The sequence below is a fragment of the Balaenoptera musculus genome, chromosome 15 (genome assembly GCF_009873245.2).
Source record: "Balaenoptera musculus isolate JJ_BM4_2016_0621 chromosome 15, mBalMus1.pri.v3, whole genome shotgun sequence".
NCBI classification, from domain to species: domain Eukaryota; kingdom Metazoa; phylum Chordata; class Mammalia; order Artiodactyla; family Balaenopteridae; genus Balaenoptera; species Balaenoptera musculus.
Window position 1 is genome coordinate 23,721,907 of NC_045799.1, and position 18,041 is coordinate 23,739,947.

General features: G+C 42.6%; 1 protein-coding gene across 16 annotated transcripts in view; it reads left to right on the forward strand.

The window, feature by feature from the left end:
• The first annotated feature begins 4,140 nt into the window (after positions 1 to 4,140).
• LOC118881032 (copine-1) overlaps positions 4,141 to 18,041 on the forward strand; it is a 37,323-nt gene continuing 23,422 nt past the window's right edge. For 2 of the 16 annotated variants that reach the window (XM_036825340.1, XM_036825348.1), the window contains exons 1-2: positions 4,169 to 4,323; positions 9,657 to 9,741. Coding sequence is in view for 7 of the 16 variants with exons in the window: in XM_036825332.1 (XP_036681227.1) it covers positions 12,408 to 15,230 (2,823 nt within the window). In the remaining 9 variants the exon portion in view is untranslated. Of the gene's footprint in view, positions 4,324 to 4,352; positions 4,997 to 9,656; positions 9,742 to 12,385; positions 17,216 to 18,041 lie in introns of those variants that run through there. The other 14 variants (XM_036825341.1, XM_036825349.1, XM_036825338.1 and 11 more) reach the window with 12 other exon arrangements.

Here is an 18,041-nt window from a genome sequence, read left to right on the forward strand (position 1 = left end):
TATGGTTTATCACAGGCTATTGAATATAGTTCCCTGTGCTATACAGTAGGACCTTGTTGTTTATCCATCCTATACATACTAGTTTGCATCTGCTAATCCCAAACTCCCAGTCCTCGCCCCCCCACCCTTGGCAACCACAAGTCTGTTCTCTATGTCTGTAAGTCTGTTTCTGTTTCGTAGATATGTTCATTTGTGTCATATTTTAGATTCCACATATAAGTAATATCATATGGTATTTGTCTTTCTCTTTCTGACTTACTTTGCTTAGTATGATAATCTCTAGGTCCATCCATGTTGCTGCTGATGGCATTATTGCCGTGGAGTGCGGCGATGGTGCTGGCAACGCGGGTGATAAAAGAATTTACTGGGTCAGAAGCGAGGGTAGGACTTCCCTGCTGGCGCAGTGGTTAAGAACCCGCCTGTTAATGCAGGGGATACAGGTTCAAGCCCTTGTCCGGGAAGATCCCACATGCCGCGGAGCAACTAAGCCCGTGTGCCACAACTACTGAGCCTGCGCTCTAGAGCCCACAAGCCACAACTACTGAAGCCCGCGTGCCTAGAGCCAGTGCTCTGCAACGAGAGAAGCCACCGCGATGAGAAGGCCGTGCACCGCAACGACGAGTCGCCCCTGCTCACCGCAACTAGAGAAAGCCTGTGCGCCGCAACAAAAGACCCAATGCAGTCAAAAATAAATAAATAAAATAAATAAATTTATTAAAAAAAAAAAAGTGAGGGTAGAAAGCGAGATTTATTGAATACACTGCAAGGGAGCAGCAGGCGAGACCAAGTGGGGGTCTGCTGGGGGAGAGAAACTGGGCTTCTTTTATGGTCTCTTCTGGTCACCCTTGGGCGTCAAGGGCATTTGTCCCTGGGAAGGGGCTCTGGGGGCTTGGGGTCCTCCCTGTGGCGCATGGGGCCTTTGAGTGGGGGATGGCCCTCCCCCTTGAGGGAGAGAGGGACAGTCCCGTTTCCAGTGGCCACGTTGCTTGAATTTGAGACAAGGCCCTGGAGGCTTGGAACATTCCCAACTGAAGAGCCCTGGTTGGCTGCAGTGGAAGCAGGAATGGGCCAGGGCGGCTGTCCCCTTTGGTTGGCTGGGACAAGCCATGAGGGTGCCCGAAATGGATAGAAAGCTAACAATTGCGGTTGCCATATATTGGGCCTGCCATTTGTTTACCTCTTTCATCTTCCCGTTCAGCCCTCTGGGCTCTCGAGGCGTCCTCCCGGTTATTAAAGACCTTGAAGGCCGTATCTAATAGGACAGCAAAGGGAATTTGGGGTCCCTGTTCAAGTTTTTGGAGTTGTGTCTGATATCAGGTGAAGCTTGGCTGGTAAGGTGAACAGCCAGAATAGCTAGTCCCTCTGGACTCTTAGGGTTTAGGTTTGTGTATTTATGCATAGTTTCGGCTAAGCGGGCTTGAAATAAGGTAGGGTTTTCAGAGAAGTCCTGGGTTATTTCATGAAGTTTGTTGTAAGTTACTGGCTTGATGACAGCCTTTTTCATCCCCTCAATTAGGCAGGTAATCATGTAATCAGCGGCCTCGTCCTCATGTAGGCCCTGTGTCGGTGGCCTGATATGTCCAATTTGGTTCTGTGTCAGGGACAGCCCCAGGTAGATGGGCATTGTCAGGGGTGCAGGCATGTGCTTCATCTGCCCAAGCCCACCCTAGGGACCAAATATGGGACTTTTCCTCTAGGGTACAACAGGTGGTCAAGACGACATAGATGTCCTGTCAGGTCAGATCGAAAGCCACCGTGAGTTCCTCTGAATTCCCGAATAAAATTGGTGGGGTCCTGACTAAAAGATCCCAATTTAGTTTTGATTTGTGACAAGTCAGACATAGGCAAGGGGACGTGAACTTGAATAGTGCCCTTTTCTCCATTGGCCACCTCATGGAGAGGCAAAAGATTTTCAGGGGGTTGAGGGTGTTCAGATATGAGGCACCTGAACTGGGGTGGGAAGGTGAGAGGGTGTCGGGATAGGGAGGAGGAGCGGTAGGAGGGGGAGCGGGTTAAGAGGAGTGCGTGGGAGATTAAAGGAGGGATGTTGGAGAATATCGGTGTCAGGCTTGGAGGGCAGAATTTGGAGAGGCATATGCGACAGGTTTGTTGTAATTTGGGGTTTTGTGACAGGGCCATGAAGGCCTGAATGTAGGGGACCTCAGAGTCCTTCCCAAGTTTTGACAAAAGAGATCAAGCTGCAGGATGGTGTTATAGTTTAGGGACCTGCTGAGAGGCCAGACCTCCTGATCCGGAACCAAATGTTGGAGAGAGTTTGGAAATCAAATTTAGTCCATTTTTTTTTTTTTTTTTTGGCCACACTGTGCGGCTTGTGGGAGGCTTTGGGATCTTTGTTCCCAGACCAGGGATTGAACCTGGGGCCACAGCAGTGAAAGTGCGAAGTCCTAACCACTGGACTGCCAGGGAACTTCCAAGTCCAGTTTTTAAGAATACATCCCAAAGGTGAGTCAGCAAGAATAGAGGGTGTTAGACCCATATTGGACCTTAACCAGGCACAGCGTCTACCGAAAAGGCATCTCTAGAGACTTCCCGGTAGGGCAGTGGATAAGACTCCGTGCTCCCAGTGCCGGGGACCCAGGTTCCAGCAGCAACTAAGGAGCCCACGTGCTACAACTAAGGAGCCAGCGAGCCGCAACTAAGGAGCCTGCCTGCTGCAACTAAGACCCGGCACAACCAAATAAATAAATAAATAAATATTAACAAAACAAAACCAAACAAACAACAAAAGGCATCCCTAGAGGGAAACAGGCCTCTGCCCTGTCCGCGAGGGACCTGAGGTTGCGCTCTAGACTGGGGCGTCCCCCGAATAGAGGACCTCTTGAGGCGCGCTCTGTCTGACAGAGGCCTCCTGATGCCCGGCCGATCACCCCAAGACCAGGAAGGGAAGCGGGTCTCGGGCCAACCCAGAGGGGGAAACTCACTGGTTTTGTGGCGACTCGTTTGAAGTACCTGGAGATGTTGGCGGATCAGGATGGACGGTCGTCAAGGGAGGATGGAAAGAGAAAGGGGATCTCACAGCGTGCCTGGATTCGCCCCAACAAGCTGCCGCCGCCGACTGCGCCAGCCGTTGGAAGTGAGGAGTCCCAAGGCTAGGGCCAAAGGACACTGCCACCCCATCGGGCAGGAATGGTCGCTCAGTATGGGATCGGGTTTTAGGTCTTCGGAAGAGTTGCTTCGGCCAGGACGCTTTAATCCCCGGTCTCCAGGGACCTCAGACCATAGGCAGTGTTGAAGAGGCGAAAAGACCGTTTCCAGAACGTACCCCTTAGGTCGACAGCGAGTCGGAGTCCCGTCCCGCAGGCCTTCACCTCCCGCCGAGGAGTAGCCCCGGCGGGGGAACTTCAGTTGCCTGGAGTCAGTAGGCTGATCGCTACGTGGTGGAAGATGGATCGGAAAGGGCAGAGAGAGCACCCTACCCGCCACCAAAATGCCGCGGAGTGTGGCGATGGGGATGGCAACGCGGGCAGTAAAAGAATTTACTGAGCCAGGGACTTCCCTGGCAGTCCAGTGGTTAGGACTCCGCGCTTCCACTGCAGGGTGCAGGGGTTCGATCCCTGGTGGGGGAACTAAGACCCTGCATGCCGTGGTGTGGCAAAAAAAAAAAAAAAAAAAGGAATTTACTGAGCCAGAAGTGAGGGTACAAAGTAGTTGTGGCACACAGGCTTAGTTGTTCCTCAGCATGTGGGATCTTCCCGGACCAGGGATCGAACCCGTGTCCCCTGAATTGGCGGGCGGATTCTTAACCAATACCCCACCAGGGAAGTCCTGGATTGAAATTTTTTAATGGGAAAAAAAGAATCAGATTTTGGTTCTTCTGTCAGGGCATCATCAGTAGAACTAGGCACCATTTTGTAGTCCATTTAATCCTCAATACAATTCTGCGAGGTAAGCAGTATTTCCCTCCTTTCGCAGAGGCTCGAAGAAGTGAAGCAATTGCACGGAGCCCAGCGCCAGATACTGTTCGGATCCCAACAGCAGCTTCACTCCCTTAAGGCGGAGCTACCAAGCAAAAGTCGCCGAGCTCCTCTGCCACCAACACGGGCAACTTCCGGGAGCTACCCGAGAACCTCCGCGCGCTTGCACCGCCCCACCCCGCCCCGTGACGTCAACCATTCCATCCCGCCCTTTCTGGAACGCGGAGCTGCTGAGCGGGCTGGCGGCCATCTTGTGAAGCGGCGAAAGAGGTGGTGGCTGCTCTGGGCTCCGGGAAGCCGTTCGGGCTGGGGCTACCGACCGCGGGGTGGAGGCACTCGCGCGGGGGGTAACTCGGGTCTGGGTTCGGGTGCCGCGCAGCTCTCCCCGGTAAGACTCCCGCAGCCCCGGAACGGGCGGGGCTGTGCGGGGCTCGAGCCGCCCCTTGATGGCCCGGGGCGGGGCCTTCGGAGGCCTCGGAGCCCGCCGCAGCGAGCGCCCTACGCTGAAGGGTCGGGGCATGGCTGCGGGGGGCCTGGGGCGCCGCTTGTGCCTCTCGGTCCGGAGAGGTTGCAAGTAGGACACAAGAGAGGAGGAGCCTGCCTACGGAAGAGGGGACGAGGCCGTAGCGAGGACGCCCCCGTGGTCTGAGAGGGAGGAGGCCAGAACTGGGTGGCCCAGCGGCCTGCGAACGAACGGGAACTGCAGTGAAAACACACTACATCCCGAATGAGCAAGATTCTCTATGCCCCCACGTGGGGCAGAGGTTATAACTGTGTCCCGAAGTGAGGAGATAATCGTAGTGAGGACACTCCCTCCACCGGAAGTGGAAAGGAGGCCCCGGTGGCCTACCAGAAAAAGGGGACTACAATCTGGACACACCTGGGGGGAGGGAGCTGTAGTCGGTGCTCTCCCGTGAGTGTAGGAAGGAAGTCGGAATTGGCCGCCTTCTTGGCCTGAAGGTGGAGGCGGTTGCAGTGAAAAGCTTCCAAAGCCCAGCGTTGGGGCGGGGCTTACCCTCCGGGGTGTTGTTAATTTGAGAAGTCGGCCCTGGTAGCGTGGGGTGAGTCCGCCTCCGGGCCTCTTGGTCCCCGAGTAGGGAGGGGGCTGCTAAGAGCATCACCTTTACGCGTCCTTTGGGAGAGAGCCTCCAGCATCGAAGAAGGAGGAGGTCCAATGGGACGTGGAGGCTGGGTGATTTTGATGGAGAGTGAACTGAGTTTCCCTTTTGAAGGCTGGAGGTGGTAGTTTGCGGCCACGTGAAGTGGGTGCGAGGGGCTTTGAGAATCTGCAGGTTAATGACGGGGATGATCACTAGTGCAGGAGGCTTAGCTGGTAGATTGTAAGTGCATGGACTGTATGTGTGCTTCCAATGTGTGCTTTATAGTGAAAAATTTGAGCTCCGGTGAGGGTTACTCTAGGTTATTCAGCCGTGAACCTGCCGAGAGTTGTATACTGAAAATAGCAGGCTCCGTAAGAGAGGTTTCTGGACCCTAAAACCCTCCTTGACTCCGGATTCCCAGAGATGACCTAATGTAAATTGGGATAGTTGGCAGGAACCATTTTATATTATTCAAGACTAGGGTGATGCCAGTCAATATAAGCTACTAACAAAAATGATTGCAACTGAAGGTTTTGTTGAAGGAGAGACTTGTGACGAGTATTTCTTAGAGCTTCTTGCTTGAATGGTTGTAAATGATATAATTTTTGTAAAATGCAGTACTAGCAACATGAATTGCCTTGGAGTTTGTTATCTAGTTTACATTGTTAATGCGTTTTAGAGCCTTTGCAGTTGAAAAAAAAAATCCTAGAAGTCTGCACGTATAGGCCGTTCCTGTTGGATTTTGTTTTTTAATTACAGAAATATAATACAAGACTGGTTGTATTTGTTTTTGAAATTTGGTAGTTTTGGTAGCGTGGAGGATTCTGGATTTAGTGGAAGGAAATTGTGCTCAGGCATTTTCCAAGAATATTAAAACAATTGGGAAGAACTGTTACAGGTGGTTAAAAAAATTTATGGTAATTAATATTTGAAGAAAAATGTTTGGCGTGTTTATATAAAAGTTGAGGATGTGCTTAGTATTATTACTGGAAAAATAATGATGCAGGGAATGCATTTTTATATCATTTATATGCTTGATTATATATTGATTATTTTATGGATTGTGATGCATAATTTCAATTTTTCTTATGTTCATATCTGTTAGGTGAAAAATGTGAAGCTTTAGAAACCATCGTGGTAGTTACTTGGAACATACTGTTATGCGCTAATACCAGAAAACTTCAGGCTTCTTTCACTTTCTTTGACATACCAAATGACTTGATTTTTGCATGAGTTTGGGGGTTGTTGGTACAATTTGTAGATGTGAAACTTGATTTTGTGGGCCAGTGTGTTCCAGGTGCTGAAATCCATTGACAACGTTCATACTGTTTTTATTCCATTTTGTAGATAGTCACTCCATCATTTCAGTTGAATATTTTCTTCTGTAGATGAGGTAGGAAGAACTTCTGTCAGTAAGCGTTGCACAAAAGATGTTTTTAGATATCCCTCCCTAAAATGCAGGGACTGTCATCCATTTCTGTAATCTTCTGCCTGGCCCATAAGTGCTTGATAAATATTTGTGAATAAGTGAATATTGTTAAGTGTTTCAGGGCAACTAAGAAAAATCACTCAATCTTTAGTTTTATCAGATTTTACTACCACCACACATATACATTTTGGTTTGCATAGAGTTTAGTTCATTAAGTTTAAAGCCTTAAAACCAGTAGTGAGGGTGAATGTGGTTGGCTAGGTTAGAAGAAATATTGTTTCTTTGAAGTTTAAAGCAAGTAAGATAATGAACATTTTTGTTGGCATTTGGGGGGATTGAAAAATATCTTAATATTGTAGTGTTTTTGGCAAGAGAATAAATATCTTATTTAGAAATGTCTTTTGATCTGCTGCCTTTGAGTACTGACTGGAGGTTAATGGGAAAGTTGAGTAACATGCTATCAAAGGTTTACATCTCCCTCAGTGTCAGAAGAATTGTTTTATTAAGAATGGTCCCAGAACCTGAAATGTGATCCATTTGGGGATGGGGACAAAATCAAGTTGATGAAGCTGTGTTTTTTTCCATAATGCATACCATAATGTGATTATGCTGCTTGTAGCATTGTGCCCAGTATGATTGGTTCTCTGTTGCTCATCTCTGTGGTGAACATTTGAAGGGTGATTTTTGTTTCTTTTGAATCTGAAGAACTTAGGTCTGTTGTACCCTGGTTCTTGTTGATCAAAGACTTAACTATTGAACAAAGTTAAAATTCACTTTTGGATGTTTATTACCAAATGAAGAGTGGAAATGGTCAAGTTCTGATTTTTGCCTTGGCTTCCTGGTAAAGAGGATTGTTGTCAGACATTTTATCCTGAAATTCCAAGTTTTTGGAATGGCTAGTATTTAAGAAAATCTGTCTTGTCATAATAATATGCTAAACTTTTGTAGTAGATATTTGTAATTGTGCATATATCTGGAATTTGTAAGAAAGCCACTGTGGCTTAATTCTCAAGATAAAGTGCAAAAGTATACTAAAGCTTCTTGTCTTAGATCTTCTGAAATACATCAATGGATTTAATGGCAAATCAAGCCCATTTTCTCTTTCCATTATGCTCTCTGAATAGGTAAAACATGTATTTTAGGTGTTTTGTTGCTTAGAATTGTTTCAGTCTTATCTTTCTAAAATTCACCAAAGTTTAAAGGTGACTGGAGTGAATTTTTAAAGGTCACTGGAGTGACTGGAGTGACTGGTATCCTACATTCAGTTGCTGGCTGACATTTAGAACGCAGGAATAAGTAGGTTCCTGGAAAATAGTGATACTTCTATTTTAATTATTGTGCCCCTTTCAAAGTGAGGTGTTGAAAACAAAAGTATTTGAGTTCTCAATTTCTATTGGAAGGAAGAGCTATAACACCAAGAGTTGTGAAGTTCTGGCTGCTAGCCTGAGCTTTCTGTGTACTTTCCTTTGGCATGGGGTGAGATGTAGCTTCCCTTGTGCTGAAATAGAAAAGATTAACAAATTTATGACTAGATTGATTTTGTACTTTAAATTGAATGAGTTGAACTAGGGATTTGCTGAATTCAGCTGGGCCTTTCAGCTTTTCTCCTTGTTTAGTAATTTCTGGCAACCCTGTAAACATTTTTGGGAGTAGACCTAGAATGTTCTCTTTGGGCTTAACTGGCTGACCCCGAACTTGTTCCTCTCCAGTGGACATATGGTACCTTCTTGGATCTGGAAGGAAAGGGACTGAGGAACCTGTTTCCCTTACCTTCAGGCCATGTGTCCTGGCCCCACACCAGACCTTTTGAATTGGAATCTTCAGTAGGAGTCATCACAAGTGCTTAACTAAAAAATTACCCTGATTCTGAGGCTCATAGAGTCAAACTTGTACATTTAGAAAAAAAAATATTGCAATAATTCGTGCTCTTCCTTGTTGAGTGTAAACTTTATGTAAAGCAAGCTTTTTTCTGTTTTACGTTTCCCTTTGTGACCCGTTAGATAAACTACTAGATGTGGCTTGTTTTTAAATGAAGACTTAAAATTCTAGATTTAATTAGGATCGATTGTACAACATTTAAAAGATTTAACACAATGCTCTGGGCTTCTGAAGGTGTTGCTTATGACATACAGCATAGCTTTTTGTGGCAAAACAATCTCCCTGTTCTTTAGTAATTTGAGTGGTTGTCTAGGTGATGTTTAGCTTGTTCTTCAGAAGAAGTTTGGAGTAATGGTAAAACGTTTGAATATGTCTTTCTGGTGATGAATATTAAGCTCAATGGTGGTATCTTGATCTTGAAAGATAGTTAAAAATAAGCATCATCATTCGAAGTAGGCGTCTATGGGTAATCTTGTACCTAACAGTGACAGTTTTCTTCTACTCTTTTGAATATAGTTGTCTAATCATTTGGTCATATAAATTGCTTGTGAATTGTTCATAACTTCACTAGTTTGGGAGAAATTCCAGTGAAAGATGAGTGACCTGTTTTTACTTTGGAAGGACTCTTAATATGCCGGACTTTTTTTTTTTTTTTAACAAGTTTCTTGGAACCATTTTGGTGTTAGAAGAAAAAGCACTCTTCCTTAATATATTGAACTCTTGTGGTTTTAACCAGGAATTAGTCCTTATAGGCCAGACCTTTCACTTCACTTATGTTTTTTTTGTTGTTCAATTGCTATTTTGTTGCAAAGGAAAATATGTTGAAAGAGTAATTGCAGTAATTTCCATGAATACCCTTGATTGATGACTTAATTTGTCCAGGAACTGTTGCTATTGAACTTGTGCTTTTTCATTAAAAATTTGGTGGGAACCTGAGGAAATAGGTCGCCGTTGGACTTGTGTTATGGAATTTTCTGGACTGGTTTAATCATCAAGTGATGAAAGCAATTACCAGCTGTGAAGCTGATCTTTATGACTGTTTTAGTTTTCGATTGATTCTTTCTTGGGCTAATTTGTGACACATTATTGATGTATGTAAATATATAATGCTTTGAGAGAAAGCAATTTGAAAGCAATACCAAATAATAAACGTGTGGGATTTTGGTACATGTCTTTTTTTTTTTTTTTCCTAATACATTGTAATGATGTACTCCGGTGGTTTCAGACTCGCCCTTTAATATACAGTTCAGTGTGGCCTGTGCGTGTTTTGTGTTTCCTGCATTGATTTTTGCCTCCATTTATTCTCTATTGCAGTCTAAAAGTTGGTTTTAATTGGTTGCCCACAGGATTGACTTGGCCTCTACTTCTTGTTAAGAAAATACATCTCTTGTTTTATCAGGTAAGAGATTTTGAATAGAGGGTTTATTTTTATACAAAATAAATTGAGATAGCTTATTAAATAACATGAAAATATGTGTAATAACTAAATTGTGGTTTTTTGTTTGTAATAAGCTTATTTGAGGGATGGGAGAGGGGTGGACTGGGTGTCTTGAACAGTTGTTGCTTCCTTTGGGAGTCAGTTTTCTATGGATGCATTTCTCCTGCTGAGTTCCTGATTATTAGGCAGTAAGTAGCTGTTTTTTTTCCTCAGTAGCATTCTAGACTAACTACAAATATGGGTGCTTGTTATTGGTACGGTTTTTTAATATTCCTTTGTGGAATAGGTATAGAAAATGGGTCATGTTTTAGAGTACAAATTGACTTTAGGTGGAACCTTAGTGATTGGAATCTAACTTCTTGTTAAATAACTAAGATAGGCTCAAGCAAGATAGGTTGAAATGACTCATCTGTCAAACAGGTACTTTGTAGCAGAATAGCAGATCTTACTTCAGTTTTTTGAGAACCTAAAAACTTTTCCTGTTTAGATGACTTTATGAATAAATCTTGTGCACTGCTTTGGTTTACTCAGCCCTTTTCTAGATGGTAATCTGGGCAGACTTTCAATATCATATTTTCACATGTACCTTGTACAGACTTTCACTAAATCCCTTCCCTCAGCTGCAGATGGTTTGAAGACTTAATTGTGTATGTCACTTTAGCCCTGTGCTTAATTCTTGGGACCATATCAAATTTCCATTTTATTGTCCTAATGCAAACTAACATCTCTCTCTCTCTCTCTCTCTCAAGTTTTGGGGATCTAGATTACCCATGATGTTTCCCCCAATTAGCGATTAAGTGATTTTTGAAGTTGAACGGAATGCTATCTCATCTTTGCGTACAGCCAATATTCTAGAGTTAGTAAGGAGTGAGAATTTGATTTAATGAATCGGAACCTTCTTGATGAACTTCTTAAAGACTGCTAAATAGTAAATAAGGGCAAAAGAGTCTGTTGGTGTGACGTTTTTAGTATTAATTTTTCTTGTTGACGCTTGCAGACCAAAAATGAAAAGCTTCCCCCTGCCCCTTCCCAAATTTCTAATGTTTTATATGGTCTCGTTTTCTGTTTGCCAGTCCATCTTTCTGGATTAAGTTTGAAGGTGGCTTTTGTTTTTGTGTATGTGTGTGTGAGAAAAGTGTAAAAGCCAAACAGTATATTTCTCTTTTGTGTGCAGCAATTGTAATATTGAGATATAATTGCAGATTTTGTTGCCTTAAATTAGTATTCATGTAATATTTGACATTGAAAAACTGCTTTCATGGAGTTATAGAATTCTTAGCGCTTGGAGCAGGAAACTTTGCTCTTCTAGTGTTCTCATTTGAGAAGTGATGAAACCAAAGCTCAGATAATTTATAATTTTCCTAAGATCACAGAGCCAGTTTAATATAGGTTTATATTTAAAAGTTGATTTTAAAAATGGCTTGGAAAACACCCTTTGTTGTTGACCATATAAATTTCAAATTAATATTTTTTTCAGTCGCAGGAGTTTGTTTTGGATTACTTTATACATGGCTGCCCTTCCATTTACTCTTAGAAACCATATGAATTGAAATACTGAAATTTTATTTAAGTCTGGGAGAAACTTTTCTTTTTTGATTATATCAAAGTGGACATTATCTACAGAGATTAGTGAGTACCCAGAAATTCCACAGGAGTTATGTTGAGTCACAACCACTGAATAAAGTTCGTACACTAGTTCAAAAATAAAAAATCCGTCTTTTTCATTATCAGCCCTCCCCTGTGGGATAAACAAGACTTTTTATTAAATGGAGGGCTTGAGAATGAGTCCTTGGACCTGGGTTTTAATTAAAATAGCCATGGTGAATGGCACTGTAACCAGGTTCTACTTTTTGGAGTGATGCTACAGGTAACTAATATTTTGGCTGTCTTACTCAGTATTTCTTCTGGATACTTAGTACGTATTAACCTTATATGTAATACGTAATTCCATATGTCATTTTCTTTAATAAATAAAGCTATTTCTTTAATAAATAAAGTGGTTTCATCCTAGGATGAAATATGAAATCAGTTCTCATTTGAGACTTGAATCTGCTTTAGTGTTAAGTATTATTTGAAATTCATTATTCCCGCTTTGTTTCTGTTGTTTTGAGATTAAGCCATATAAAATGATACCAATAATTCTACAAAGTTGTCAAAAGTTTATAAGGAAGATGCTGAGCCAGTTTTAAATATTAACTTTGATTCATCCTTTGTATCTTTTCCCCTGTAGATTGTTAAACTTTGTTTCCTGATTTGACTTACACATTTCTTTTAAATCTTATTGAATAATTAGTGGTCTGAATGATGATATAATTGGTGATTTTCTTGTCCTATGGTGGTTTTTTTCCTGAAATTTTTGAGTCTTGGGGCTGAACTTCTAAGTGTTTTCAGAATTAATGCCTTTTGGATGTTGAAATTGGGTTTTACATTGTAAATGGCATATAACATTCAGTTTTTAGAATATCCAAATTTTAAAAATGACATTGCTTGTGATAGTTTGAGGGAATACTTGAGGGCCTAATACGGTAGATGGTCATTCTTGTAGCTGAAAACTTGGTGTGATAAACAGGAGTCTGACCTGGCCGTTGCCTTTTCTCATCTGCAGGTGTGTGTGGTTTCAGCGCAGCATGGCTGTGGTCATCCGTTTGCAAGGTCTCCCAATTGTGGCGGGGACCATGGACATTCGCCACTTCTTCTCTGGATTGACCATCCCTGATGGGGGCGTGCATATTGTAGGGGGTGAACTGGGTGAGGCTTTCATCGTTTTTGCCACTGATGAAGATGCAAGGCTTGGTATGATGCGCACTGGTGGTACAATTAAAGGGTCAAAAGTAACACTATTGTTGAGTAGTAAAACGGAAATGCAGAATATGATTGAACTGAGTCGTAGGCGTTTTGAAACTGCCAACTTAGATATACCACCAGCAAATGCTAGTAGATCAGGACCTCCACCTAGTTCAGGAATGAGTGGCAGGGTAAACTTGCCTACGACAGTACCCAACTTTAATAATCCCTCACCCAGTGTAGTTACTGCCGCCACTTCTGTTCATGAAAGCAACAAAAACGTACAGACATTTTCCACAGCCAGCATAGGAACGGCTCCTCCAAATATGGGGGCCTCCTTTGGGAGCCCAACGTTTAGCTCAACCATTCCGAGCACAGCCTCTCCAATGAACACAGTCCCACCTCCACCAATTCCTCCAATCCCAGCGATGCCATCTTTGCCACCAATGCCGTCCATTCCTCCAATACCAGTTCCTCCCCCGGTACCTACGTTGCCTCCTGTGCCTCCTGTGCCCCCAATACCCCCAGTCCCTTCTGTGCCACCCATGACCCCACTGCCACCCATGTCAGGCATGCCACCCTTGAACCCGCCTCCTGTGGCACCTCTACCTGCTGGAATGAATGGCTCTGGAGCACCTATGAATCTGAACAATAACCTGAACCCTGTGTTTCTGGGTCCATTGAATCCTGTTAACCCTATCCAGATGAACTCTCAAAGCAGTGTGAAACCACTTCCCATCAACCCTGATGATCTGTATGTCAGTGTGCATGGAATGCCCTTTTCTGCAATGGAAAATGATGTCAGAGATTTTTTCCATGGGCTCCGTGTTGATGCAGTGCATTTGTTGAAAGATCATGTAGGTCGAAATAATGGGAATGGATTGGTTAAGTTTCTCTCCCCTCAAGATACATTTGAAGCTTTGAAGCGAAACAGAATGCTGATGATTCAACGGTATGTGGAAGTTAGTCCTGCCACAGAGAGACAGTGGGTAGCTGCTGGAGGCCATATCACTTTTAAGCAAAGTATAGGACCTTCTGGACAAACCCATCCCCCTCCTCAGGCACTTCCCAGGTCAAAATCGCCCAGTGGGCAGAAAAGGTCAAGGTCAAGATCACCACACGAGGCTGGTTTTTGTGTTTACTTGAAAGGGCTACCCTTTGAAGCAGAAAACAAACATGTCATTGATTTTTTTAAAAAGTTGGATATTGTGGAAGATAGTATTTATATTGCTTATGGACCCAATGGGAAAGCAACAGGTGAAGGCTTCGTAGAGTTCAGGAATGAGGCTGACTATAAGGCTGCTCTGTGTCGTCATAAACAATACATGGGCAATCGCTTTATTCAAGTTCATCCAATTACCAAGAAAGGTATGCTAGAGAAGATAGATATGATTCGAAAAAGATTGCAGAACTTCAGCTATGACCAGAGGGAAATGATGTTAAATCCGGAGGGGGATGTCACCTCTGCCAAAGTCTGTGCGCATATAACAAATATTCCCTTCAGCATTACCAAGATGGATGTTCTCCAATTCCTAGAAGGAATCCCAGTGGATGAAAATGCTGTACATGTTCTTGTTGATAACAATGGGCAAGGTCTAGGACAGGCATTGGTTCAGTTTAAAAATGAAGATGATGCACGTAAGTCTGAACGCTTACACCGTAAAAAACTTAATGGGAGAGAAGCTTTTGTTCATGTAGTTACTCTAGAAGATATGAGAGAGATTGAGAAAAATCCTCCTGCCCAAGGAAAAAAGGGGTTAAAGATGCCTGTGCCAGGTAATCCCGCAGTTCCAGGAATTCCCAGTGTGGGAATGCCCAGTGCGGGATTGCCCAATGCGGGAATGCACAATGCGGGAATGCACAATGCGGGAATGCACAATGCAGGAATGCCCAATGCAGGAATACCTGCTGCAGGAATGCCTGGTGCCGGAATGCCCGGTGTGGGAATACCCAGTGCAGGAATGCCTAGTGCAGGAGGTGAAGAGCATGCCTTCTTGACTGTAGGATCTAAGGAGGCCAACAATGGGCCTCCATTTAACTTTCCTGGTAATTTTGGTGGGTCAAATGCCTTTGGACCACCACTCCCTCCTCCAGGATTAGGAGGGGCCTTTGGTGATGCTAGGCCTGGAATGCCTTCAGTTGGAAATAGTGGTTTGCCTGGTCTAGGACTGGATGTTCCAGGTTTTGGAGGTGGACCAAATAATTTAAGTGGACCAGGATTTGGAGGGGGCCCTCAGAATTTTGGAAATGGCCCTGGTAGCTTAGGTGGCCCCCCTGGCTTTGGAAGCGGCCCTCCTGGCCTTGGAAGTGCCCCTGGGCATTTGAGTGGACCTCCAGCCTTTGGCCCTGGCCCTGGCCCTGGCCCTGGCCCAGGCCCAGTCCATGTTGGTGGTCCTCCTGGCTTTGGATCTAGTTCTGGAAAACCAGGACCAACAGTAATTAAAGTACAGAACATGCCCTTCACTGTGTCTATTGATGAGATTTTAGATTTCTTTTATGGCTATCAAGTGATCCCAGGCTCAGTGTGTTTAAAATACAATGAAAAAGGTATGCCCACAGGTGAAGCTATGGTGGCTTTCGAATCTCGGGATGAAGCCACAGCTGCTGTCATTGACTTAAATGACAGACCTATTGGCTCTAGGAAAGTAAAACTCGTATTAGGGTAGCTGTTCACATCAATTCTTCATAGGATAGATATAGTCTTCATAGTGCTGTGATTAATGCATTCAGATTGTTTTCCTAGTGTTTCCAGGTTAGAGCCTGTGGATTGTTTCAATTGCATATAGATTGGTTTCCATAACATAGAGCATTGGTTGACTGTTTACAGAAGACTCACTACCAGGATAAACATTGCTGTATGTTACAGTAAAGCTGTCCGGAGAGAACACAAAAATGATTTTGGCATACTATTAGAGAAACCATTTGTAAAACTCAAATGACCACGTAAAGCTTATCCAGGAGTCTAGATTGGTTTTGTTTTATACCATATGGAATGAAGAAAATAGAAATGTCAATAGAGCTCATTGAGGGTGCTCTTGCCAGCTGCTGAAAAATAGAAGCTGGCTACTCTTGGAATTTGGTTTAAAGCTGGACAGATTTGCTTTGTTATAGGGTCAAAGCTTTGTCTAAAGTCCTCATTTTCTTTTAAAATTGAATAAAATCTCTGTATACAGATTCACTGTATGTACCTTTATTGCTTCTTGAGGGTTCTTGCTGTATAGACAGTCCTTTTGAAGTTGCTGCTTTATTTGCCTAATTGACTCATTTGTAAATGAGCAGAATTGTTTTGTTGATGTTTTTCTAATATAAAACTCCACACTTGGTTTGTGCTATAACCTTGAACTTTGATTTCTGATGTCAGTCACACTTAAAACTGTGTGGAATAAGACGTTTGCCACAAAAATAAAATATGGAGTCCTCTACCTACCAGAGCCTTTTTGGTTTGACCGCCAAGTTTTAGTTTAGTCAGTTTAAAAATTGTTCATGTTGTTTGGATGGCATCGAAAACCAGAAACCACTTTTAATGGTCATTGTTTAAGATGCCTGATTTGAAGTCTTGCCCAAGATGTACTAATGTTCTGGCAATTTCCTTCTGTCCCAAATTTATGTGAAATTTTGACCTGTAACTAAACAAAAAGGGTCCATTCATAAGAAAGCATTATTATATACAGGTCTTTAAAATTGTAGTTGAAATTGTTAGCTTTGTTAGCAGTAGTGTTAACAGAATAAAAGATCCATAAGCTGGTCCATAGATCGATATATATTTAATCCTGTTAATTGGAGGCTTTTTGGTCTAGTTGTTTGATCAGGAGCCTGGTTACAAAAATTCCTTATACAGAGTACAAGTGCAGCTGCCAGAGGGGAGAGAATTGAGGCTCCTTGCCCTTTCATACTCTGGCATTCAGGACTAAGGCAGGAGGACCACGTGGGTTCTGGTTGGTGAGTGTCCTTGTCACGAAAACATTTGCCTTACAACGTCCTGCTCACTGCCACAGAAGGCTCTACTTATGGTTACTTTTCTTCTTAGTTAAAATGCTCTAAAGACGTGTCACATTATATTATAAACATGGAATGGGAGATTGGTGAGATAATCATGAAAAACAAATTTTGTCTTTTACATGGGCCTCTGTCTTGGTTTGGAACATCCCCAACATTTCCTACAAATCAATTTACTTACAAAGGGGTCAGCCTTTTAAAAGAAATATTTTCTATTTAAGAAAAATAGTGCCTTTTGGGTGTTGCAGTTCAGTGGAACACTGAAATACAGCGTCGTGTAATTTAGAGTTAAGAGTGGCAACAGTTTCATTTGTGTGCTAAGATTTGGAAAGCTTTTTCATCACTACAATCTTAGAGGATTGACAGTACAGGATATTTTGTTTAGGGAAAGGATTATTTAGACTTTCAAAGAAGAAATGGCTGTGTTGTGGGTCTTTTGCTAATTCACGAATACAAATTTGCTTTGACAGATCACTAGATATTGCCTCCTCAACTAAAAAAGCAATATGATGTTTGTATATGCTGTTCAATTTAAGTTTTCTGTTAAGTAATCATTTCTCATTCCAAAGACAGAGTGCAAAAAACTTCAGCGCTGCTTGGGAGTCTTATTTCAACTGCAGATTATTTTCCCCATTGGAAAGCTGACTATTTTTATTTTAGAAAAATGGGTTGTTTGAAGATGAAAGTCTTTTTATCTTTTTTCACAGTTTATTTTGGTTATGTGTTCGTACGTTCTTATTAAATATTTCATATACTTTATTGCAACTACTTTGTTATTTCTACGTTTTAGATTAATGCTGAAAAGGAAAACTTGATTTCATTGTTCATCAAATTAAATAAATTAAGAAAATAGTGGTTTGTGTAGAAATTGGAGAGAATTGTGTTTCATATTTGGTTGAATCACAACAGTGCTTCTCTTGTTGTGAAATGTAATTAAATGCTTTGCCCTCTGGTACTTGATTTTTGTGTATCTGAGACTTATTAACATAGTGCTAACTGCTAAGCATACTGTTCATCTTGTTCTGGGCACTGGTGTTTGACTTTTTAAAAAATTCTTGAAAATATGTTCTGTGCAACTATTCATACCTCTCTTACCTGCAAATTTTCTCGTAAGAACTAGGTTTGGGGTGAAAATTCACATTATTTTCTCATTTGCTTTGTATGGTATGAAGGATTTGTAAAGCTTCGCTCAAAGTGGTGTGTATTTGTAAACACTATCATGATATTTTCAATCTTATGTGTAAATTTTATTGCCTGTTTTTGGTGACTCTGACATTAATAGAAGAGAAACTTTTCCATTAGGTTTAAGCCTTCCCCCCCTCCCCCATTTTTTTGTTTGCTTGGTTTTTTTTTTTTAGCTTAAAGGGTTAGAGAAATCTACAAAATGTATTTTATAAATAAGCAAACTTGTAAACTTTTCCTGAACTTTAGTGAAACAGTTCGTAAGCAAAATTTGGAGGTGTGTTCTGTGTTTCCACTGT